Source organism: Prionailurus viverrinus, chromosome B3, assembly GCF_022837055.1.
Source record: "Prionailurus viverrinus isolate Anna chromosome B3, UM_Priviv_1.0, whole genome shotgun sequence".
Classification (NCBI taxonomy): domain Eukaryota; kingdom Metazoa; phylum Chordata; class Mammalia; order Carnivora; family Felidae; genus Prionailurus; species Prionailurus viverrinus.
Genome location: NC_062566.1, coordinates 135,069,189 through 135,094,754, shown reverse-complemented (window position 1 = coordinate 135,094,754; position 25,566 = coordinate 135,069,189). Strand labels below are relative to the sequence as shown.

The 25,566-nt window shown below is 43.8% G+C and overlaps 1 protein-coding gene across 4 annotated transcripts in view; it reads right to left on the bottom strand.

The window, feature by feature from the left end:
• The window catches only part of VRK1 (VRK serine/threonine kinase 1), a 76,951-nt gene that overhangs the window by 38,010 nt on the left and 13,375 nt on the right, over nt 1-25,566 (bottom strand). For 3 of the 4 annotated variants that reach the window (XM_047863709.1, XM_047863708.1, XM_047863707.1), the window contains exon 2: nt 4,356-4,520. In XM_047863709.1, coding sequence (XP_047719665.1) covers nt 4,356-4,515 — 160 coding nt within the window. In that variant the 5' untranslated portion in view covers nt 4,516-4,520. Of the gene's footprint in view, nt 1-4,355; nt 4,521-19,179; nt 19,216-25,566 lie in introns of those variants that run through there. The other variant, XM_047863710.1, reaches the window with a different exon arrangement.

Below are 25,566 nucleotides of genomic sequence, written 5' to 3'. Positions count from 1 at the left end.
GACGTTTCAGCGGTAGGACACCAACAACTATTAAAATACCAAGTACGCTTGAAGGTGTAAGTGTTACAGAGGGAAAATGAGGCAGGAACGGAAGGCAGACAAATGTTGCAAGGTACCGGGAGAAACCTCCCTGACAGGGTGTCACTGGAGCAGTGGTCTGAGGCAGTGAGGGAATAAGCCACGCAAATATCTGGGGAAGAACATTCCAGGCAAACCAGCACAAAGGCCCTGATGTGGAAAGTCTCCGACGAGTCTGAGGAAAGCCAGGAGGCCAAAGTAGCTGGAAAAAATTAAGTGAGGTGGAAAGGAACAGGGGACCGATCAGAAACGCAGCAGGGAACAAACACCAGCATGACAGGTGACATAAAGCTGTCGCTGCGATTGAGCTGGAGAGCCGCTGGAAGGTGCCGGGAAGAGGATGGCAAGATCAGACTTTGATCCCTTAAGAATTCTTCAGGCTGCCTGGCGGACAACGGCGTGCACAGGGCAAGGGCAGAGGCAGGGAGGTCGGCCGGGCTGTCACGACGCTCCAGGCGAGAGACGGCAGAGGCCTGAGCCAGGGTGGCAGCCAACCAAGTGCCTCGAAGTGGTCTGACTGTGGGCGTTTTCAGAGAAGAGCCGACCGGATCTGTTGGTGAACTGGATAGAGAGGACAAGGGCGGGAAAGGAGGTAAGGAGGCCTCCAAGTTTTGAGCCTGAGTAACTGCAAAGAGGAAGTTGCTCCTTACTAAGACAGAGAAAACCGCAGGAAGAGCTGGTGCTCCAGGCTGCCTGAAGTCTCGGATGCTCACGAGACGTCCAAGTTCAATTGTTAAATAGGCAGTTGATCGACAAGTCTTGAGTTCACAAGAAAGGTCCAAGTTCGAGAAATGAATTTGAGAGTCGTCAACATGGAAATACCACTCACTTAAAACCAGGAGCCCAGAAGACCCCTAGGGAATGAGTGAGGACAGAGAAAGGAGGAGACCCCAGGACTGAGCCCTAAGGCATTCTCATGTTAGAAGGTGATGAGATGAAGGAGGGAAGGAAAAGGAAATCAAGAAACTGCCAATCAGCTGGGAAACGGCAGTATTTTGAAGAGGCTGCAGCTAAGGTGCTTCACGCTGAAGAAGGAACACTGAGTCACAAGAACGGCTAACGTGGGCGGACGGAGAGTGGGAGCTCCAAGATACATCACTCAGATACTGAGTTAGTGATAGAAATCAGGTTGTTGTTTTTTTTAAAATAAGCATGCAGTATACAAAATATTAAAACAAGGATAGTATCCCAGTCATGCTGCACAATTCAAGTGAGGAAAGGGGGAAAAGGCAGCTCAACAACTCATGTGAACATCACGCGCTACAAAATATGCCACACACAAAGAGTACGGTAAGAAGGGATCTCCCATTGCCGAGAAAGAAAAATGGTTTCAACACAGCACGGAAAGCAGTAAGAGAGGGTTGGGGCGCCTGGGTGGCTCTGTCAGTGAAGCATCCGACTCCTGATTTCGGCTCAGGTCATGATCTCACAGTTCGTGGTTCGAACCCCACGTCGGGCTCCGTGCTGATAGTGCGGAGCCTGCTTGGGATTCTCTGTCTCCCTCTCTCTCTGCCCCTCCCGGCTCTCTCTCTCAAAAACAAAAAATTAAAACGGAAAAAGAAAAAAGGTTAACGCAAAGCAAATATACACAGACGGTACCTGCTCTAAACCCAGCTTTGGAAAAGTGAAGAAAAAGCAGCATCACGTACAGAGATCGAGGGGCAAAGGGCAGCATGATGGCCAAGGCACAGATTCTGAGAAAATAAAAGGGACGAAGATAAACGTTACACAGGGACCAGACTATAGGAAGGATCTTGTATGCCATTCTCAAAAATCTGGCACTTTGTCCCCAGGGCCAGGGCGAGCCATTACAGAATTTAACTAGTTTAGATCGCTCAAGCCACGATGTGAACAATGGGATGCAGGGGGCAAGACTGAACAGAGAAACGTCACTGCCGTGGCAAGAATCCAAACAAGACCTGAAAATGACCTGCACTAAGGCAGGGTCGGCAAACATGGAGAGAGAAAGCCCCACAGGTAAAGCAACAGGACTAGACGAAGTACCAGGGACAGTGGTGAAGGAACACTTGAGAAGGCCTTCCCAGTGCCTGGCGTGAGCTAATCCTCTCCTAGTCACGAGAGCGCCTGTGCGACGTCCAAGGAGAGAGCCCTGAAGGCCACCGGCTGCAGGCCTGCACTTGGGGGATCGAGTCCTAGGCTCCAGACAAAACATGTGGACATCGACAGTGAAAAGACAGTAACGGCAGCCATGAAACGGAAGAGGTCACTCAGAGAGAACACACAGAATGGCAAGTGAGCCAAGAAGGGAAAGCTGGGGAGCACAGAAGTCTTCCAAGAACGACCAAGCACCTCCGAAAAGGCAGCAAGGACACCACGAGGGAAGCGTCACCGTGAAACACAACGGAAACCATCTCTGTGAGAAGGAAAGGCAGACGCGAGCAAATGCCACAGAAAATACCCAAGAAAATCCAAAAGCAATCTTTTGAATTCATTAGCAGAAATTGCTGCGGATCCTGAACACGGCTGCTTCTGTGTATCAGTGGGCCCAGAGAGAGAAACTGGAGGCAGCGATATTAAAGCAAATCCACATTGATCAGCTCAGCTTTACAAAAGCACGGTTTTACTGCAGAAATCACTGGCTATTAAAACTACTCACTATCAGATGGCACTTTCCAACGATAAATACAAATACAAATAAAACAGCACAAATGCAACCCAAGATGCAAATGCGCCAAAGGTTACAAAGCAAGTTAACCAAGGCAGAACGAAGAGCCTCCTTGCTTCCAGCTGCCACTCCTCACGTGAGCTGTCCTGGGTGCCCGCGGTCTGCGGTATAGACGGCTCGTACCATGCGCCACCTCTACACCACAAGGTCAAAACCTACATACCTGGCCAGCATGGCTACTAACCTTGCACGGTTTACGAGGGTTCTCACCTGAACAGACAGCCTAGTTTACCGGGACGGGCTCTGGCTCTGAACAAAACGAAAGAATCGGCACCTGAGGCACCGCTGACCTAGAGGAATCGTATTTACACGCACAGTAGAGCACTGGGTTTCAAGCTGTGTCACGAACACACCTCTAAGAGGCGGCAGCTAACCCGACACCCCCACTGGTCCTGGAGGAGTCGGAGTCGGACCCTCCTGAGTGAGAGCTCTTGATCCCTGCCAAGGGGCTCTCAAATGTCAGCCTGCATCTGAATCCCCCGGGGCACTTGTTCGGTCGCACCGCTGGGCCCTCTCCCTACAGTGTCTGATTCAGATTCCTAGGCCAGGGGTGGGACCTGAGAATCTCAGTGCCAACAAGTTTCCATGACTAACACGAACCTAGTATCTAATATTAGTATCTTGAGTAAGATGCTGCTTGAAAGAAAAAAGGGTTCCACTACTGAAAATAAAATGTTATAAACCTCGTGGCAGAAACTATATAATTAAGTAAATAGTTAACTAAATTGAGAGTAGAGGTGGAGTGAGAACATATCACGGAAAAGTTAGAAAGAAGTACCAAAAGAAACATGAACTCTAACTGTATCACTACTAATATTCTAGGTGAAGCAGTCAGCTCTAGAAGCAATCAGGTAAAATATTTTTTTATATCAACAATTTAGTTCACCTGTAGAATCTCAGGGTTCCACATGGGTCTCCCCAAATTTCAGAGTAAGTTTGCTCATTAATAACACATTCTCCCAATTCCATTAGGATGCCTACTAGAGTTGTATAGAAAGAAAAACCAAATCCACACCTGTTAAAGATCTAAAAATCTCCAAATTAAGCCAAAATAAAGGGAATCGATCCTAACTGAATGGAGGTACAGAAAGGAAGGTGGCCAGGGCTTTCTCCGGGTATCGGAAGAGATTGAGACTATAGAAAATATCTTAAAAATCTAAAGCACGATATTACAGATACGCTACCCTCTTTTTCTACTGTGATTAAATCAACTTTCCTTTCCACTCCTGTGTCAGAGATGCAGTTGCCTAACCATACAGTCTTAACTTGAATCTAGAAATCGTTAGGAACAACCTGTGAAAAGCTAACTTAGAAACTCCTTCAATAAGAAAGATGTAAATCTTTGAACGGGCAATTAGAAGTAGTCCTACACCGGGGCACCTGGGGGGGCTCGGTCGGCTGAGTGTCCGACTTCGGCTCAGGCCATGACCTTGTGGTTCGTGAGTTCGAGCCCCGCATCGGGTCCGCGGCTGTCAGCGCAGAGCCGGCTTCACAACCTCGGTCCCTCTCTCTCTCTCTACCCCTCCCCTCCCCCCCCCAACTTGCACTCCGTCTCTCAAAAATAAACGTTCAGCAGCAGTCGTACACTCACCAAGATATATACAACCGAAGCCGCCCTGGCCGATGGGGGATCCTAGTTTCCACTCCTTCTTCGTCATGTCAGTGATGATCTCCCCAGCTGCAAAGTGTTCGGCAAGTTGTCTCTTTGTGGGGCCCTGTCTTCCAGCCTGAGCCACTTTTACTCGAGGCATCTTCACTATAATATAAAAGAAAGCGACGTTGAGAATTATAATCCTAGAAGTGCTGAAACATTTTCCACGAAGGAAAGCTCTGGGCTCCACAGGTGCTTTTCAAACGAGGAAGCGCATTTACGACACGACAGGCGACGCTTTACACGTGGGCCCCCAGCCAGCCACACTCACAACGCTGTGAGGCTTACGTTCTCGTCCCCATTTCACAGACGAGGAAACGAAGGCTCGGCCAAGTGTGGCAGCGCATCCAAGGCTGGAGACCTAGGAAGCGGGAGAGCAGCAGAAATCTGCCCTGAGGACCGACGGGGCCCCAAAGCCTCAGCAGCACGGCCCCCAAGTACAAAACCAGCAGTGAAGGAGTGACAAGGGGACTGGGGCTGTTTGGTGACAGCCAGCATTGCATGCTTCCCTTGTCACCACTGTCCCTTCTGGCGGTGACCCTCAATTCACCCTTCTCACTCACGGACACGCTGAACGTAACATTCAGGGAAAGCAGTGTTACTGTGAAAACGGCCCAGGGCTGGGATCAAAGGCCCAGATTCCAGTGTAGCTATGACACCAGCGGGATGGGTGACCGTGATCAAGTCACCTCTCTCTGGGCTTTAAGTGCCCTCATATGCAGCTTACCTCACTGAGAGAAAGAACCCAGGCGGGGAAGGGGCGGGGGGCGGGGGGCCAAATTCTCAGCTCTACAAGTACGAATTGAAAAAGACGTAAAACGAATACTCTTTAGGAGGCTATAGTTCCTTGAAACTATCAGAGACCACAAAGAGGGCAGTAAGAGTTTATGGGGTGGTCCGCAGCACCTGAAACGGCTGTTGACGTGAACGAAGTCTGTTAAGAGAGGACAATTCGCAAAAGGTGGCTCGGTCTGGAGCCCAGGCAGTCCAAATCCATACACACGATATCAGAAGGGGATATTTTAGCAAATATCCACCCTCTATCCCTCCACAGGCATAAACTCCATAGATGCAAATACTCTTTATGAACTTATGGGGGATTTTTAAAATTCTTCCCATAGAACACCAACCCTTCTTCATCGTCTGAGTCTTCTCTAAGTTAACAAAATATCTTCAGAATAAATGAAGGTGGCAATTATGTCTTCCTCTCAAGCGGTTCTCTTGATGCATATTTTTAATCATTGTAAAATCTCCCTGAATGAGTTTCAGTGTAAACCCTGACAGCCAGACTCAATACACAAGGTGACTTTTACAGCTATGGTTGTAGCTGAGTACAAGGAACAACCACGACAGACAGTTCTACCAAACACTACGAGGGATGCCTTCTAAATTTACCCAACTGTATCAAATCATCAGCATAATCTATTTGACGATGTCCTTAGAGGAGTCAAGACAGTTGAAAATGAGTTAAAAAAAAAAGTCTTTTCCTCTTTCTGGAACTCAAGACAGTAACTAGACTATCTTTTGTGTCTTTCTGGAATTCTTTTCCAAAAGTGACCATATTTCAAATGAAATATTCTAGCTCACCTTCTACTCAATAGAAACGGTGGTCAGCAAAAAGCGTTTTTCCTCCGAAGTATGTGGTTAGCTTTTACTCTCAGTTTTATTCCCACAGCCTAAATGTGCTCATTGGCACAGTCTGGACTGACTTTTCCTTCCTCCCGAAAAGCCGTCGCACAGAGCGGAGGCCGTCACGGCCGGCCTCTTGACGTCTGTACAAAACCGCCACGTCCAAAGGTTCACTGCTACTGAAGGGGGCGGGACCACCAGCTCACCGGTCTCATCTCCCGAAATTTCCCCAGAAAACCCAACCAGGACAACTGGAGAGCAAGCCTCAAACCCCAGGGACAGCATCTCCAACAAGAGCGGGTGACAACATCCCCCACCTCCACAAACCCCGAATGGGAGTGGGTGAAGAGGCCGCAGACAGCGGGATGGCCCACGAGCCACCAGCAGCTGGCAGGGAAGCGGCAGAAGTGCAGTGGTGTGTCTGACGAATCTGAGAATCCCCAGGTTACCAGCAGGTACTTCTCAGAAGCACGGAGACAACGCGGGAATAGCAGCCACGGCCGGGAAGGGCTGTGCACACTCCAGCAGCGGGCGAGCGGCGGGGGCTCCCCGGGAGGGCTGGGGCAGGCCGGCTTCCACGGCTCGAAGGACCAACCAGCCAGAACTCTCCCTCAGGTGGAGGAAAAGCTGGTAGCAATGGAATCCAAACTGAGCATCGTGAAGATAATACAGAGAAAGGGCAAGGAAGGTTCAAATCAAAGTAGATGTGTAAGTTCGCCTCCATGGTTCGGAACGTGACACCAAAAAAACCCCGAAACAAAATAAAAAACAAAAAAGAAAAGGAGGCTGTAAAGGATGACAGGAAGTCGACCCGATTTACACCATCTAGAACTAATTGCACATAAAAGAAAAATTGCTTATGAAACTCAGCAACCAAAAAGAGGATCAAGGCCCAGTCCCATGCAAACTCAAAAATTTAAAAAAAAAAAAAAAAACCCTTCAGAAAAATACAGAAAGCGTGCCTGCCAAAAACTTGAGAGCCATGAACCAATATTTCAAAAGAAGCTTAAACATTTATATATATATAAAGACTAAGATCAGAACTAGAAAAACTCAGAAACCAAGAGATAGAAGGAAACTAAAAAGTCACAATCATTTCCAAAATGAAAACTAAACTAGAAGGAACATCAAACTGAATGCAATTTAAACACAGTGACTTAACAGAAATAGGCCAGTGAAAAGGAACAAACTTTAAAAATTGCAAGGTGGGGGCACCTGGGTGGTTCAGCCAGTTAAGTCCCCAACTCCTGATACCTGCTCAGGACGTCATCTCGTGGCCGTGGGATCCAGCCCGGTGTCAGGATCCACACTGAGCGTGGGGCCTGCTTGGGACTCCCTCCCTGACTTTCTACCCCTCCCCACATGCACGTGTGCTCGCTTGCTGTCTCTGTCTCTGTCTCTGTCTCTCTCAAAATGAACTTTAAAAAAAATAAAAAATAAATAAAAATAAAAAAGCGTGAAAAAGAGAAACATTTCAGGAGAAAATCATAAATTCAGAACACAGAAAAAGACAACGAACATACCACAAAGAGAATCAAAGCAAAGGAATAGAATACTAAAGACACTTAAGAGTTCGCTGAACTTAAAAAAAAAAAAATGTGAATCTACAAAAAAAAAAAAAGGTTTCAGCACACACAGTCCACAGGAGAAATCAGCTCAGCATGACCCACGCCCAGACACAGCCTAGTAAAAAATTACCAAACTCCGTGGTGAGAGCAAATATTCCTTGAGCATCCAGGCCGAAAACAGATCTTTTGTAAGGAAAATAAATCAGGCTGTCCTCACTTTGACAGCAACACTTGTGCCAGGGAAAAAAGAGAAAGTAACAAACTTAAGACAAAGACAACACAAACGGAAGATTTTATGCTCAGTTAAATTTCAAGTACAAAGACCAAAGTGTTCTCCACATGGAAAAAGGGAGTCAGAACCCACGGCAGAACAAGCCTTAGATATCCAAAATGCATGAAGAAACATGGCGAGCGGGAAGCGGGTATTTATTTATGTATTTACATATATTTATTTGTAGAACTGAGTCACCAAGGGCGATCAGGACAGCACAGAGTATATAATGGGCACGTGTCCTGACAAAGTAAGTAGGGCACAACTGTAAAAAAAAAAAAAAAAAAAAAAAAGGGAGAACATACGCAAAAAAGAAAACAGCTTTCCAGAAACCATTACACAAGTGCTACTTGGTTTTGTTAACTAAGGTTACTGTATACAGCTGTGGCATAATGAAAATGAGTAATTACGTGATATTTTAATGATCATCCCCTTGTATCCTTAAAAATCAAGATTCAAATTGAAAGAAAGGGGATGCAGATGAAAGAAGAGGTAAGGCTTAAAATGCTTTACTGGGAAATATTTGTAATTCAGAAGTTATTTTATCTTCTGCAAAACACACACACACACACACACACACACACACACACACACACACACACACACACCCTTTTGTGTTTGCTAGCCTTATTCGCAAAAAAAGCTTCGAAAAAAATAACCAAACCAGTAGTAGTGATTATCTCTAGTGCATAAATTGTATTCTTGAAATACTGTTCCATCTAAAAGAAACCAGGTCCATTGAGGAAATGGCTGGTTCCGGGTCTGAAGCTACAAGTGTACAAGGCGCACTTGGGACACCTTGTCATTTGTAGGTGTCAAGGAATCTCTCAAAGATGACTGGGGTTATGTCAGATATGTCTAAGGAGCCAACTGAGATGCTCCCACTGACTAAAGATGGGCCAGTTTGAGTCAATAAAGATAATAACCGCTATGGATTAAAACAAATAAAATGGGTAAATCCAAGAGTTTATAATAGTAAGAAAACCTAAGTGGTCACCTCTAGAGAATAATAGGAAACCACATAATTTTGAAAGGTGGTTCCAAAAATTTTTTTAAAAAAAAGAAAGAAAGGAATGAATGAATGAAAAGAATAAAGCATTTATCTTTTCTTACTTACACGAATTGTTACCACAATTCACAAACATGAATTGTTACATGAATTTGGTTACCACGGGGTAACCAAATATTAAATGAAGAGAAATTTCTCCTTATGGAAAATTTTCAGCTAATAAATGAATAAGAATGGTTTTAGGTTAGCACCCTTTCCACCTTCTAATGAATTAATGGATCCAGACACTGAGCCCTGATAGCTACTAACATCAAAATATGAGAGATGTCCAGACATATTATACTCCTCCTGATAAAAGAACATGCTCATACCCATGAAGTAATGTTGCCAAAAAAGAAAAAGAAAAAATAGACCCTGAATCTGATCAAGCCTACCAATTCACAGGATATGAAAAGAACAGAAGAACATGATAAGCTATAGCACAGGATTGCAATCAGCAAAATCCCAAGGGTGGGAAACCCTAAGGTCCATATAATCCCATTTCTGCAACTGGTAAGGGTAGAAAAAGGAGAGATGGGGGAGAAGAGAACCAGATGCAAAGAGACGTAAAACAACATAGTACCTGAAACAAAACAAAATCAGGCCAATCTAAACTGCAGTGTTTAGGGATGCACATGTGCGTGATAAAACTATAAAGAAAAGGAAATGATCGCCACAAAAGACAGAAGTTACTTTTGGAAGCATAAGAAAGTTGTGGTGAGGATGGGGCCGGGGGTTCTAATTTATGACGTCGGGGGAGGTTCTAACAGTACCTTAGAATTCATGGAGTCTGTATCTGTCTGCTTAATAAGGTCTTCCGTATTGTGAACTATTTTGTTTTTAAGCACTAAAAAAATTACTGTTCCTGTAGTTAACAATCACCAAGAGACTGAAACTGACAATCTCTTCACACTCTATGAGCTTGTCCCATCAGACACACACACACACCCATGCACTCCTAAGTCAAATCTGCACCTGGTTTCCTGTGAGCTATCAGTTGCCTTTTGCTTTTTTATTTACAGGCACTTGTTATACATTCTCTAGTAGAGAAACAGACTCTTGAAACTGCAAATAATCTTCCCCATCTGCCCTTTGATATTGTGTATTTTTAGCTTTTGGACTTGATGGAATCCTTGGAAAGACCCCTTCCAGTGACTCTTGTCAAACATCTCCCAGGCCTTCTTTTAGTTATTTTACGGCTTCGTCATTTGCTGATACAACTTTGCTTTGTCTACACTTACACTGGTATAAGATACAATCAGAGGTTAAGAATTCTGGAAGTTTCCAAATGGTTATCCAGCTTCTTCTCCTCGGTCCCTCATGCACATTACGGAGATCCGCAGGGTTCGAGGAACGTAAACCCACCACACAGCCGGGGTCAATGAAGGACAACAGAAGTTCACATGAAGTTGTTCTTCTGTTCCACACGAAGTTGCTGTCGTCACCCATTCCTGTTCCCCCAAACAAAGGCTTACCGGCTGTGGCCCCCACTCTGGAGAACCCTACTCTGGCGGCGTGGTCTAAGATCTGTGTCTCGGCCCCCGGAGTGTCCCCTTTCCACGTCCCAGCACAGCCGTTTGATCTTGACGGCATCTGGCCACCCCCCTTACTTTCTGGGTCAGCGTTAACAGAAGTCTCCTGGTTTCAGACAGTAGGAGATGGGCGTTGGTCAATCTCCTTGTTCCTTTTTAAGTGATTTCTCAAAAGAAGAGAGGAGAACTATTGAAAACCAGAAGCCCCTGCTCAAAAACGAAGTGTTACACCCATAAGCATTTGCCTCGGTAACTCAGTGACTTTCCTAAAGAATTTAAAACACTAATTTCAGTTCAACAATCGCTTTAATACATTATAGGTTTCTTCCAATAACGAAACCAATACCTACATCAGGTTTCTATTAAAGAATACACTGGAAGGCGCGAACTTCCACCAGATTAAACCTTCCTATGTCGCTTCTGCCCACCAGGAGCACGGCGAATCCACTACTATGGTAGCTTATGGGGAAGAGGCAAAGAAAAGGAAAACTTTGCCGTCATATAACCCGTTACATAATCTGAACATCTCTTTCCCCAGTGATAGTAAATGCGATACAGATGCGAGTGGAAAAGCACATCAAGATGCAAATCAGCACTGCCCTTTGCTGAAATCACTCACTGCCACAGTCCGTATTAGCATATTCACCAAAATTTAATTGTAAACAGAGTAATTATGGTACTAAAGTTATTAAATACACAAAGCAAGCTTGGAACTATACATATTCAAATAGAATTTCAGTGGCAGATCAACTTTTATATCTGAAACAATACCCTAATTAATAGTCAGCTCTGATAAGAAAATGGTCCTGTTTCTCAGATAACATTCCCAAAAAAGTTCTGCTGTGAATATTAAAACAAAGTTTTGCGAAGAGACTTTTTTTAATTTCAACAGCTATATTTATCACAATATGGTACTGTATTTAGACCACTGATACTTTTCAAGTCCTGGATTCAAATTTGGAATCGTTTTTTTCCAGTCTCCTGCTGAAGACAGAAGAAAGCTTGAATGGATCGAGAGACACCACTTATACTTAATGAGCTCTACAAATTCATCATACCCAAACTGGGAAATTATAGTGCAGTAATAAACCCTGTTATATACTGGACGGCTAGTCATAAATTTTCCCTAAAATAGACATTATGCGTGTAAGTTCCTCTGAGGGGGGGTCACATATTTTTAGGAAATTGTCTTTAAATCCTGCGCTTCTCTGGTATGTTTAAAAAACATTTTTTTTTTTAACGTTTCTTCATTTTTGAGAGACGGAGAGAGAGAGCATGAGCGGGGAAGGGGCAGAGAGAGGGAGACACAGAATCCGAAGCGGGCTCCAGGCTCCCAGCTGTCAGCACAGAGCCCGATGCGGGACTCGAACTCACGGACCGCGAGATCATGACCTGAGCCAGAGTCGGACGCTCAACCGACTGAGCCACCCAGGCGCCCCTTCCCTGGTGTGTTTTTAAACGGCACGGAGGCACAGTGACTCACGGTGAATTCTGAGCAAACTGGACTGTTCACCATCCCATTAACATGGTACCTGAGGATTCTTATCTCCGCTCTTTGCCGTGTACAGCTTTTTCAAGCCCTCCCCCGTGGACAAGCACTGAAATCTTTCTCGAACCCAAAGATCTCTCTCTTCTTCAGTCAGATCTGGTCTCTCAGGTTTCAGGACTGTCCTCACCTCTTATTTTATGTAATAAATGTTCCGTACGTTGATAAGCTCCCTGGGTGCAAGAACTGTCTTGCAACACACCACTTAGGTAGGAATTCAAGGAATGTGTACATATAAACATCAAAAAGGGTTTCTTCCCCCCTCGAGTATCTGATGTCTAACTTTGTGCTTAATACACATCACTCAAATGCAGCGGACACTGCCCTCCTTCTAAAAGCCCGGCAACTCGAGTCTCTTCCCCGTCTCCACAATGGCAAGGTCGAACCCTGTTTATTCTCCCGGGAACCGTAATTCCCCTTCTTAATGTGTACGTCTCCACAGATGACCTCTGCCCCTAGTCCAGAGAGGAAACTGAAGCTTCGAGTGGGAATTCTCTTATCCTTCTAAGACCCAAACCTAGGAACCGCCCGCAGGGACGTCACGCCCACCTCTGCATCCATCCAGCCTTCCCATCCCTCCATCCCTCCTATCACAAGTCAGGGAAGCTCTCCTCCCCTACCCAACAGAGGGTCCTTCGGCCCGGCCTGGGGCCCATCCCCTCCAGCCTTCTTAGGACTTTCACTATGAATTAGTCCCCTTCCACCGTTAATCTAACTTTCTTCTTCCTTTCACGCAAATGTCTCAATATGTCTCAGTGACCGTGTGCGCGTACTGACCTCTCCTTTCTCCTCGCTGGCGCCACACCTGCTTCCCGCCCCGTCCACACGCCACCTTCAGGAGCCACCTCCCACCACTCTTGCTAAGGGCACTGAGTCCAGATGACGTGCACCCTCTCATCGGCCTGCTCGGGAGAGCGCGACACTGGTGTTCATTCCTTCCTTCTGGAAACATTCTCTTCCTTTGCCGCTGCAATGCAACACCATCCTGATGTTCCTGCCACAGTTTAGGCCGTTCGCTCTCTAGATAATTTGGGAAATGTAACCGTGAGGAGTCACGGCTTGTTTTCTCAAGGAGTCTGGTCTGCTTTTTGACGTACGGTTTTCCAGGAGTGAACCATGTTAAAAAAGGGGCCCGCCTACGCTTCCCCAGCTTACGCCAAAATACAAATTTTACAAAGTGCGAGTAAATTACATAAAAGAAAAACATGCTGCTAAATAAAATTAAGATCTTAGAAATAAAATTAAGAGCTCTGAAATTAAGTTGGAGGCGTACACAAAACCAGAACTGATTGCTATGCTTTTCCTGTCGGCCTACGGATCTCAAGAGAAGAGTGTGCAGTCTCAGACAGTCGCACGCCAGGTTCACGGCAACACTGCGCACAACAGTCAAGAGGCAGAAGCAACCCAAGGGTCCCTGGGCAGAGGAGTGGATGAACAAGAGGTGGCTTGTAGAGACAATGCAGTAGGACTCAGCCTTACAAGGAGAGGAAACTCTGGGACGCTTGGGGGGGTCCGCCAGCTAAGCGTCTGACTCTTGGTTTTGGCTCAGGTCACAGTCTCACGGTTTGTGAGTTCGAGCCCCACGTCGGGCTCTGCGCTGACAGCTGCGGAGCCTGCTTGGGATTCTCTGTCTCCCTCTCTCTCTCTGCCCCTCCCCTGCTGTCTATCTCTCTCTCTTAAAAATAAACAAACATTTTTAATTTATAAAAAAAAAGAGAAAGAGAATTCTGACATGCTACAGTATGGATGAATCTTGAAGACATGCTGAGTGAAATAAGCTAGTCACAGAAAGACAAATGTTGTATGTATCGACAAATATGTATCCACTACATGAAGTATCTACTGCAGTCAAATTCACAGAAACAGAAAACAGAATGGTTGCCAGGGCTGAGGGGAGGAGGAGAAGGGGAGCTGCTGTCTAACGGGTATAGTTTCAAACCTGCAAGATAAAAAGAGTTCTGGAGACTGGTTACACCACAACGCAAATACCTAAGGCTAATGAACTGTATACTAAAAAATGGCTGGGGTGGTGTATTTTGTCATTTTATGTTGTTACTCCCCCCCACACACACACGATTAAAAAAAGAATGAAGACAGTGTATGGACCCAACAGGTAAAACAGACAGTATAATACTAACATATTCTTGGTGATTATGGACACACACACACACACACACACACACACACACACAACTGGAAAAGCATTACAAGTGGGATTATTGCAAAGGTCCTCTTATAGATGCTAATTACAGGCCCATCTCTTTCTATTGTGCGTTGCTTTATTGCGCTTCACAGATACTGTGTTGTTTTACCAAACTCAAGGTTTGTGGCAAGTTTCTGCAGCACAAATCTACCGGTGCCATTTTTCCAACAGCATTTGCTCACTTTGTGTCTCTATAGTTTTTGGAGATTTTCACACTGTTTCAAGCTTTCTCCATCATTATTAGATCTATTATGGTTATCTGTGATCAGTGGTTACGACTCACTGAAAGCTCAGACGATTGTTAGCATTTTTAGCAATAAAAAATTTTTTAACTAAGGTATACAGACTGTTCTCTCAGATGTAACGCTATATTGCACGTTGAACAGACTACAGAAGAGCGTAAACATAACTTTTATATTTGCACTAGGAAACCAAAACATTTGCTTGACTTCCTTTATCGTAATATTCACTTGGTTGCGGAGGTCTAGAGCTGAACCCGCCCTACAGGGAGGGCGGCTGGCCACGTGGTCATCTCGAGGAAGAGCACCCCACCCTGAGGGGGCAGCAAGTGCAAAGGCCCTAGGGCCAAGAATATGTCCAGCTCGCTCTCAGAGCAGCGAGGAGGTGGGGGCAGCTGGAGAAGAATCAGCTGGGGGAAAGCACTAGCTGATGTCAGAGACGTGAAAGGGCCTGGGGTGGTGATCGCACCCAACACACAGGCCACTGTCAGGACACCTACTTTAACTCTCAGTGAGATGGGAAATTCTGGGAAGGTTCCGCGCAGAGAAGCGGCATGCTCTGACTGACGTCCTCAAAGGATCACTCTGGTTAATGCATGAGACAGACTGCAGGAGGGGAGGCAGAACTACCGCGTACTGCAATGGTGTTATGGGAAGAACCGATGACTGCATTACTCCTTACTCAATAATACGAATGTCGATCTGTTAAACCCCACACTGACTTCCAGCCACCAAACACAGGGGTGCAGAATGACCTAGGATCCTTTTTAGATTTTTTTCAACTTTACACAAGCCACCCTCCCCCCCAAAACAAGTCTTCAGTGCCAAGCAGAAACAATCGATATGAGTGACAGATGGTCTAGGAAACATGCTAATCATCTCTTACTCTAGATTTTTCTAAGCTCTATCTTTACAACAATTTAGTTCACCAGAATATTAAATATTTGAGCTCCTTTATTCCACAGGCATTTATAAAACACCTCCAAGACTTGTGCCAGCAACAGTGCTCGGGGCTGGCAATGCACATGGATTAAATGGCAACCTCGGGCCTCAAGCGGCTGCACTTCGCTTCACAGAGAAGCACCATCGCACACTCAGGATTTTTATATCATCAGCTTCAAACGAGGATCAATAAAAAGTCCTCCAGGTAAAGGCTGTTTCTGAATCCTCTGATAAAACTATTTATTACACACAGTGAGCAGTTGTAGACATCTACAGAATCAAACTCAGTAGCCGGGTAAGGAAAAAGCCCCTCTTCTGGAGGTAGTTTTGAAGACATTAAGAGTCTGAAATTCCTGAAATTCCTGTTTTCTCTTCTCTTCCAGGAGCGCTAGCAGTTCAGAGCGAAATTACAAACTCAACTGCGTAAGCACCCATCGTCCGAGGCGGTCGTTCTCAGTCCTGGCTACAGTGGTTATTACCAGCGGAACTCTGAAACCAGAAAGGCCCTCCTCCACAAGAGCCCCGGCGTCTGCACGTAGAAAGGTCGCACAGAGCAGAGGATGCCCAGACTGGACCACCGATCCAGATGTACTCGCACAACCTCCCCTTCTTCACTAAGTCATTCATTTCCAACGGACTGGCTCTGTTACATACAACTCTATTGTATTAGAGGATTTCAATAAAAGCTCCCGCTCATTCGTTTCAGAAGTTGGGTAAAAATATAAACTAGTGAGGGGCGCCTGGGTGGCTCAGTCGGTTAAGCGTCCGACTTCAGCTCAGGTCATGATCTCACGGTTTGTGGGTTCGAGCCCCACGTCAGGCTCTGTGCTGACAGCTCAGAGCCTGGAGCCTGCTTCGGATTCTGTCTCCTGCTCCCTGTACCCCTCCCCCGCTCACACTCGGTCTCTCTCTCTCTCTCTCTTTCAAAAATAAACATTTAAAAAATTTTAATATGAATTAGTGAATGAATGATTCAAGAAGAGTCCCCCTCCTGAAAAAACATCCTTTTCCCATCCCATTGTATCCCAGATGAAAATCTCTCATTTACATTTCAAACTTATTTGGGATTAAAAAGTAATTACATGTTTTGGTGTAAATGGCTTCCTGCCAAACTACAGTAAGTCAAAGAATAAAATCAAACAAGAGATAATCGGTCAACAAAGAACTTCATCACCTCTTTTGCTAAATTACATCAGGAACAATCTGAAAGCAATATATTTAAAGACAATTCTCTTACAAATGAGCCAGCTAATCACAAGTTGATTAATGCATTTGATTACTGCTAAGAGATCATCTGAAAAATAAAATACAGCATGTTGAATTTATAGAGCCTCTTCCCGATAATACCAAGGGTCTTCATATACGTACTTCTTCCGTCCCCGCAAATCCTATTGTTGAGACTGAACTGTAAGGATATCCGTAGAATAAAAATATACTTATTACCAGTACCATTTAATGTAAAAACCTGTGACACAGGAAGCTTAACTGTGAGTTCCTATTAGGGACACCCAATCAAGTAGTCCCCTGGTCTCACTCTGAGAACCAGGCATATGAATAAAAGTAGGGAAAACATTCACAGCTGTATGGTATCTGTAGTGACATCGACAAAACACGAGTCAAGGATACCACAACAATCCATGAGCATATACGAAGTAAACTCCCAGAGATAATGACCCTATAAAATCACAGGATTACTCCTGAAGAACATGACGCTAAACTCAGCTGCGACACAATCTCTGGAAGCAATTGTCACGCTAGTCAGGTTTTCACACCTACGCTGGAAAGAACTAGGTGAAGACTCACGCTTCCAAGTCTGAAAAAGAAAGTGGGTATCTTCGGAGAAAAAAACAATTTCTTCCAGGTCAGAATGTTTTTTACTTGTACTGGGAAACTGATTAATGTTCCACTGTGACATTTTTTGGTAGAGTGAATAAACTGTTTAAAATACAGTATCAAGTGCACTTCCTCGATTTTTATTTCCTTTAAAGGATTTCTAAAAGTTCTAAAGGAGAAGCACTGATTGCGGAATTAATGTTTCAACTGAGAATACACAGTATGGTCCGATCTCAAACATAAAACCAGGACGCCTCACCGCAACCACTTCCCCACAAAGAGGAAGGATCCTGTGAGGTCTCGCGGGGCACCTCTCTTTCTGACTTCAGTTGTGATGGTTAGAAGATCCATCCCTGGAGTCCTAACAGGTCTCCAGGAACCAACCGTGAAGACATTACAGTAACATTCATTCGTCCTACAGACAGCACACACTGGAAACTTCCTGCTCTGCAGGTACAGCATCTAAGAGGGGAAAAGCCTGGAGATGCTAACTTCAAAGGGAGGTCACCCTCCGAAAGGAGCCAAAAGGAATGCTTCTCTATGTAAAGCACACACTAAAACTGTTCTAAAATTGGGAATGTTGAACTATACTGTTAATATGTTTATACAACATTTAGCATATTTTGGCAATTTTGGATAGATTTCCCAATAGTTCTACTGGGGGGCAAAATTAACTACCAGGCTTTGTTTACAGTTAATTGTCTGCGCGTTCAGGTTTAAATCTACACAGGCTAGCAACCGAACAACATTGTTCCTTATGTATTCTTGCGGCAGGGCTCAAGGGGAGAAAAATCTCTAAATACACCGAAAGGAATTTAGGATGACCGAAGTATAGCAGAAGTGTACTACAGTCATTAAAAAAATTCTTCATGGAAACATAAGAGAAAAATTCTTTTTAAAGCTCGGAGACCAGGTTTTCCTAGACAACAAAAGAAAAGTCAAGCCATAAAGAAAACTGATACATTTGACAAAATTTAAAACTCTCCACAGGTTAAAGAGAACATAAACCCAAAAGACAAATGAAAACCATCTACAAAACATGACAAGAGGCTAATTTTCTCAGTATTTAAAGATTCCTAAGAGAAAAAAAAAAACAAAACAAAACACGAAAGCCCAACAGAAAAATGGACACATTGCGAATTTCTGGAGACAGAAATTCACAGAAAAGAAAGACAAAAGGCTTTCAGAAACACTCTTCTTGTATCAGGGAAATTTCCAGATATGTACAAAGTAGAAAAGTGGTAAAATGAACTCCCACGTCCATGTCACCCTGTCCAACAATTATCAACACACAGCCAACCTGCCTCTTCTGTATCCCCAATCCACTCGCCCCTCTAGACGGTTTTAAAGCAAACCCCACACATCCGATCATTTCATGTGCAAATTTTTCTAACAGGTACTTTTAAAAATACAGTCACTTAGGGGCGCCTGGGTGGCTCAGTCGGTTGAGCGTCCGACTTCAGCTCAGGTCACGATCTCACGGTTTGTGCTCTGGGCTGATGGCCCAGAGCCTGGAGCCTGCTTCCGATTCTGTGTCTCCCTCTCTCTCTGCCCCTCCCCCGTTCATGCTCTGTCTCTCTCTGTCTCAAAAATAAACATTAAAAAAAAAAAATACAGTCACTTAAATACCATCATCACATCTAACAAAATTAATAACCATCCCTTAATATCTTCTAGTAAGAACTGTTCAAAACTCCCCAACTGTCTCGAGAAATATCTCCTAATGGGGTGCCTGGGTGGCTCAGTCAGTTAAGCGTCTGACTCGGTTTCTGCTCAGATCATGATCTTGGGGTTTGTGAGTTCGAGCCTCACATCGGGCTCCGTGCTGACAGCACGGAGCCTGCTTGAGATTCTCTCTTTCCCTCTCTCTCTCTGCCCCTCCCCTGCTCACACTCTCTCTCAAAATAAACAAACATTAAAAAAAAAAAGAAAAGAAAAGAAAAGAAATATCACCTTACAGCTGATTTTTTAGCTGCTGCCTCTGGCTGATGTGTCTTTGAATCTTTTAAAGGACAAATGCCACCTCTCTCTTTTACTTCCCTAGTCGTTTGTCTTGTAAAATTTCCCATTTTGTGAAATTTTGCTGATTGCGGCCCTTTAGTATCACTGAATGTGTTTCCTGTATTTTTTGTTACTGTTGTTGCACAAATTGTTCTACCATCTGGTGTCAGTGCCCCTCAGTGAAAGAACCCCAGAAACACGTCTACAGTTAAACCAGCCAGGAGAGCACATTCCACACGGAGCACTAGGGTGTCTCTAAGAATGTTAAAAACAATCTACTATGGGATTTCGGCTTTGATTGGGTAATTTGGGGGAGGGTCTCAGGAAGCAGGAGTTTCCCTAAATTGGATGCCATTCTATGCATGGGTATTTCAGTAAATCTTATCTCAGTGAGGGGAGACTTAGAATGAAGATGAGGCTGTAACTGGTGAATAAGCGGCCATCGCTCCTTCTGGTTAGTATTTTGTGGATGGCACAGAGACCTTGGCTTTGCGCTTGGTTCCGTTTTATCATAACCTGCATGAAACCCCGTCTGAGGTATTCTGTAAAACTGCTCACATTTAACTGGAGAACAACATGGCCTGTGAACGTCAGGCCAGCTTCTGAAGCCGGGGCCTGTGCTAAACCCCGTGCTAAACCCTGGAAGCCCTTCGAGTTGTGTGCCCTTCTGAAACAACCCCAACAGTCTGGGATATTTTCCCTGCTTTCTAACACAAAATGCTCCGGGGTCCTCATGCACATTTTCTTGCCCCAAACCTAAAATCAATCACTTCTGCAGAGAGCCTGTCTCCTTTTAGTGGGAATGGATCAGGGACCAAAATCTGAGCTCTAGAATATTGACTGGCCCCTGGTTGTCATTATTTCCAGGTCCTCTGAGTGAACAAAGCTAGAATTCTTTTGAGAGAGAAAACGCATCACAGGTTTATACTGATATTTCCTGTCCAAATTTGGGATTACATGGTTTTTCGCTTAACTTCTTTGACTTTGTTTGTCTCTATTCTCGTGTGTTAAAATTCTTAGTTCCAGACACTAACCTGAGTGTTTAACTGACACACATTTCTTCTCTTCTGGGTGTTCACGGTTTTGTAAAACATCCGCACCCCAAAACCAAACCACACGGGGCGTGCTCAGAAGTCTACCTTCCATCTCTGCCCCTTCCACGCCTTTCCCTCCGTGTGGCTGCTTTTGTTAGTTTTTAGTTTTCCCCTCCTTTTTTCTCTTGTAAACAAATAAAATACATTTATCTACATCACTGGCTTCTGAGGTTAATAGGTAAAAGATTATATACCCTGTTCGTCGCCATGATTTCTTTCACTGACACTACATCCTGCAGATCACAGCATATAGGCCCAGCTTCATTTATCAACAAAATGCAAAGTGAAACTACAGTGACACTTTATGTATAATGAAAATCGCATTTTTAAGCTATCAGATTATCCAAACTCAAAGAGTTAGAAAATGCACTGGGTTGGTAAGAATACGAAAAAAAAGGCCCATCAGTTTAGCATTAGCTACCAAAATTGTAAATGCACACACCCTACGGCTGAGTAAGTCCACTTCTAGCAATTTGTCCTATAGGTATACTCACATCCTGTCAAATGTAGGTGACAATCAACCGAGAGAAAACCTCACTAAAGTGGAGTAGGGGGACAGAAGGAGGAGCCATACCACCCAACATCAATCACAGGAACAGGTGTCAATGACAGACCCGGCAGAAGAAGGGCCAACAGAAAAGAGTCATCAACTACAGGCCCCAAGAGGGAAAGAAATACACTGCATCTCCCACAAGAAACAGATCACCCCTGCAGCTCAGCCGGTGAGAAACCTCATCACCCTCAACTCTTGCTTCTTTCCAACAGACTCTTTCTCAAACAATCTCTCCCAACTTCCTCTTTCTTCGTAAAATAACGTTCCTCTCCTTTGTTTGTCGGACTAGCCTCTGGTTTGGCCACAGTTTGCTCGTCCCAAATTACAATGCCGTAATTCCTGAATGAATCCATTTTTGCTAGTAGAATAACTTGTTTTAAGGTTAACTTGTACATGGATATTCACTGCCACAAAATACAATAACAAAAGACTAGAGACATGCCTAATTTACATCAGAAGGGAGCTTATCAGAAGGGAAATAATGACAGCATATCCACAGAATGAAGTCATACGCAATTTAAAAAAGAGATAAACCCATATACATCACTATGGAACAGTCTCCAAAATATAGTTAAGTGAAAAACGTATGCTACATACGCTTGCATAAATATGATTAGCACCCCCGGGGAGTTGTGCAACGAAGTACATGTGTCTATATAGCATATCACTGGTACAGTATATAATCAATTAGTAGCAAAAGTTACCTTTGTGATAGGAGGTTTAGCTTCCATCCTTTATCCTCTTATGTTGTCTAGATTTCCTATTGTGTGCATGTTATTTTTCAGTTAAAACATTTTTAAAGAATTCTTGATGAATAATAAAAGAGCTTGTATCAGATAAAATACCAAGTAGCTCTTTCCAGTGTTGTAACTTTGGAATCCACCTGCACTCCCTTCCTTTAACAGGAGGATCCACCCAAGCAATCGCCTCATGTTAAGAGCACAGCAGTGGACCATGAAGAAAAGGAACTCTGAATGCCCACCTCTGCAGACAAGACCGTACCTTTACGTTTTGCTGTAAAGACTAGGTCAGCCTTCAAAGAGCAATACAGTCCGAAAGACTATTAAATGAAAGCAAATATTGACGTGAACTTCTTAACATGAATGTAATCACTTATTTTTGCCCAAATAATCCTAAATGAGTACAAATGTATGCGACTGAATCCATACCAGGAAGAATAAATCAAGCATTAGTAACAGCTCTTACACATGAATGAACTAACATATAACAACAGCTACCCTCACTATTAAGCACCTATATGGCAGGCTCTATGTTGGCTAATTTAAACACATTATCTCTAGCTCTAAGAATACCCATAAAACCTAGGTGGCATCATATTGACTTCATATAACAAAACCAGGAATAAGACAAGTTGAACCATTTGGCCATGGCTTTCGCAACCAGTTAAGTTAGCAGGACCAAGATTCAAAAGACATGTATGGAAAATACAGTTTCCGCAAAAATAAATGCCTTGTTGTTATTTACTACAAGCATTAAAAGAGAGCACATACTGCATAACCAATCATTTGTGAAACAAGAAGTCTTAAGGTGGTAAAATATTTGCTTTAATACTACAATATAATACTATCACAAATGCCATTAAAACAGTATTAAAGGGACACCTGGGTGGCTCAGTTGGTTACGCATCTGACTCTTGATTTCGACTCAGGTCCCCATGTCAGGCTCTGCACTGATACTCATGGAGCCTGTGTGGGATTCTCCCTCTCCCTCTCCCTCTGTCCCTCCATCACTCGCGTGAACACACGCGCTCACACAAGCTCTGTCTCTCAAAATAAATAAACATTTTTAAAAAACAGCATTAAAGATAAAACAGAAATACATTCACACGTTACTATAAATACACAGCCTAACTGTCAAATAAAAAGAATGACTTCCAAAGACCAAAAGGACAAAAAAAGAAATAAGTCACTGATGTAAAGATCTCCATAAAGAAGGTTTTAACTGTCTTTTCTAGTGTAAAATATTGATACAAATTTAGGGGAAAATGATATAATAAGCCACTGCAGGATATCTGAAAAAATAGTTAATAATTACGTATAAAAACCGTGTACTTGATGAGACTATCTTCAGGTGCCGTATAAAACCCCAAACATTCTGAAGTTAGTTTCTTCTGCAATCTCAGCATGTGAATGACGGCAGTGTTACCATTCCTTACTAAATGGTCTAGACAAAATCAACTACTCAGAAATCTAATTTTGCCTACAATGCAAAGGAAAGTCAAGTGAAAATTTCAACACTGAGTGGTGTTAACAGCACTAGACTCTACAACTTTGCCCACATTTCACAGCACTGTGACACTATATTACCATTAATTGCATATATGTCACTCTCTTTTGACATATTTTGTGAGAATCTGGAACTTAGCGACCCTGTCTAACCCTGGTATCCCAGGCCTAACGTGAATCTGTCACTTGACGAGAAACCAACAGATTTTTCTTAGAACGGGCTGATTTAAAGCCATGAACCAGGTCTACCTGCTGTGAACGTGGACGTGCTCCAACTTATCCAGGTCTTTTTTCCTCACCTGTAAAATGACTGGGATTAAAATCTCAGGCAGGTGTTTCACCTACCGATTTCTGGGGAAAGAAGCCTGCCTCATTTTAGAACCAGTATGAACTATAAAGGATCTATCCCGATGATCAGAAGATGTGCATTTTCCAGCCTAAGGTATTCCATACGTAGGTTGCCAAGGGAAGCTGTTGCCAAGAGAACGCAAAAGGCCTGAAAACCCTCTTAACCCCTTCGCCTAACTACAAGAAAGGATGAATGGTCCCCCAAACAAAAATGAAAGAAAAACAAAGGAGAGAAGACCAGGGCCAAAAATGTTGCTGCTTGAAAATAAATGAAACTGAACGTTAAGAGGCTAATGAACTCTAAATAATAAAAAGACAACCCAATTTAAAAATGGGCAAAGGATTTAGGAAGACCTTCACCAAAACCGATGGAGAAATGGCCAACAGCACAAGAAAGTGCTTGACCGCATTAGTCATTAGGGAAATAAAAATCGAAAGTACAATGCGACACCACTTCACAGTCCCTAAGGGACAAACAAACCAAAAAAAAACAACAGCAAGTACTGGTGAGGATCTGGAGGACCTGGAGACTGTGAACTCTCATCCCACGCTAGTGAAAATGTAAAATGGTGCATCCAACTCTGGAAAATAATTGGGCAGTTCTTCAAAAAGTTAAACGGCGAGTTACCTTACGACACAGCAATTCTACTCATAGGTACATACTTAAGAGCAATAAAAGCATACGTTCACACAAAAACTCGTACATAAATGTTCACAGCAGTATTGTTCACAATAGTCAAAATATGGAAACAACTCCGATGTCCTTCAACAGATGAATGGATACACAAATGTGGGCTATCCATACAACAGGGTATCATTCAGCAACAGGAAGAAAGGAAACACTGATGCCTGCTACAACATGGATGGACCTCGAACACACCATACCGGGTGAAAGAAGCCTGTTACAAAAGAGCCCATATTTTACAATCCCCATTAGGTAAGATTTCCAGAATAGGTCAATTTATAGAGACAAAAGCAGACTAGAGGTTTCTTAGGGCTGTGGGGGGTGAAGAGAGAAAGGACAGCGACTGCTCATGGGTGGGAGCTTTGCTTTAAGGCCGATGAAAACATTGTACGGTCAGATTATGGTGACAGCTGCAATCCTGTGGAGATGCTAAAAACCACTGAACAATGCTCCTGAAATGAGTGAATCCGATATCTGAACCAGATCTCAATAAAGGCGTCTTAAAAAGTTAACGACAAGGGGGAGGTTAAGCGTCCGACTCTTGATTTCGGTTCAGGTCATGATCTCGCGGTTCGTGAGTTCGAGCCCAGCATCGGGCTCTGCACTGGCGGCAGAGACTGCTTGGGATTCTCTCCCCCTCTCTTTGCTCCTCCCCTGAGAGCGTGCACGTGCACGCATGCTGTCTCTCTCAAAATAAATAAGTAAACTCAAAAAAAAGTTAATAAAAAAAGTCAATGAGAAGAAAAATGTGGGATCAAGGATAATAAAGGAAGGAACAATAGCTATACGAGAGTTACAGTGTTCCATGGAAACAAAACTATACCTTCTGAAAGAAGGCTAGAGGTCACCCTAAAGCAGGCCTCTAAGAACACAAAGGAACCAGCAAACGACAGATTTCCTGTTATGTCATCTGGGTGGTTCCTGACGACTCTACTTAGGGCACAATTATAGGTGTGTAAACCTGATATTGAAAGGTATACCACTTTCCTGGAGCACATCTGCAAGATGCAAGGAGACTCTGTCGAGATTAGAACTCACTGGTCATGAACGACTTCTGCCGATTCATGAAACTCTACACTGTATCTGTGACTCAGAAGTTCAAGTAGGCAACCGCAGTAAGGGACAAACGCAAGGAATAATATATGCAAATGGCTTTCAAAAATGGAACTGGTGTCCTGAACCATGGCTTACTAAAACAATAATGAGTTCCTGGCAGGGGACAAAGCATACCAAGAAGATCAGAAGACCAAGTTTGGGCAGTGACTTGCCAATGTGATTTAAAAAAAAAAAAAAAAAAAAAAAAAAAATCTACCTTTCATCAGTAGCTTAGATGAAGATCTAAATAGCATGCTCATCATAACTGGTGAGAGCATAAAGCTGAGACATATAATGACTACCTTAGAATCCAGATCT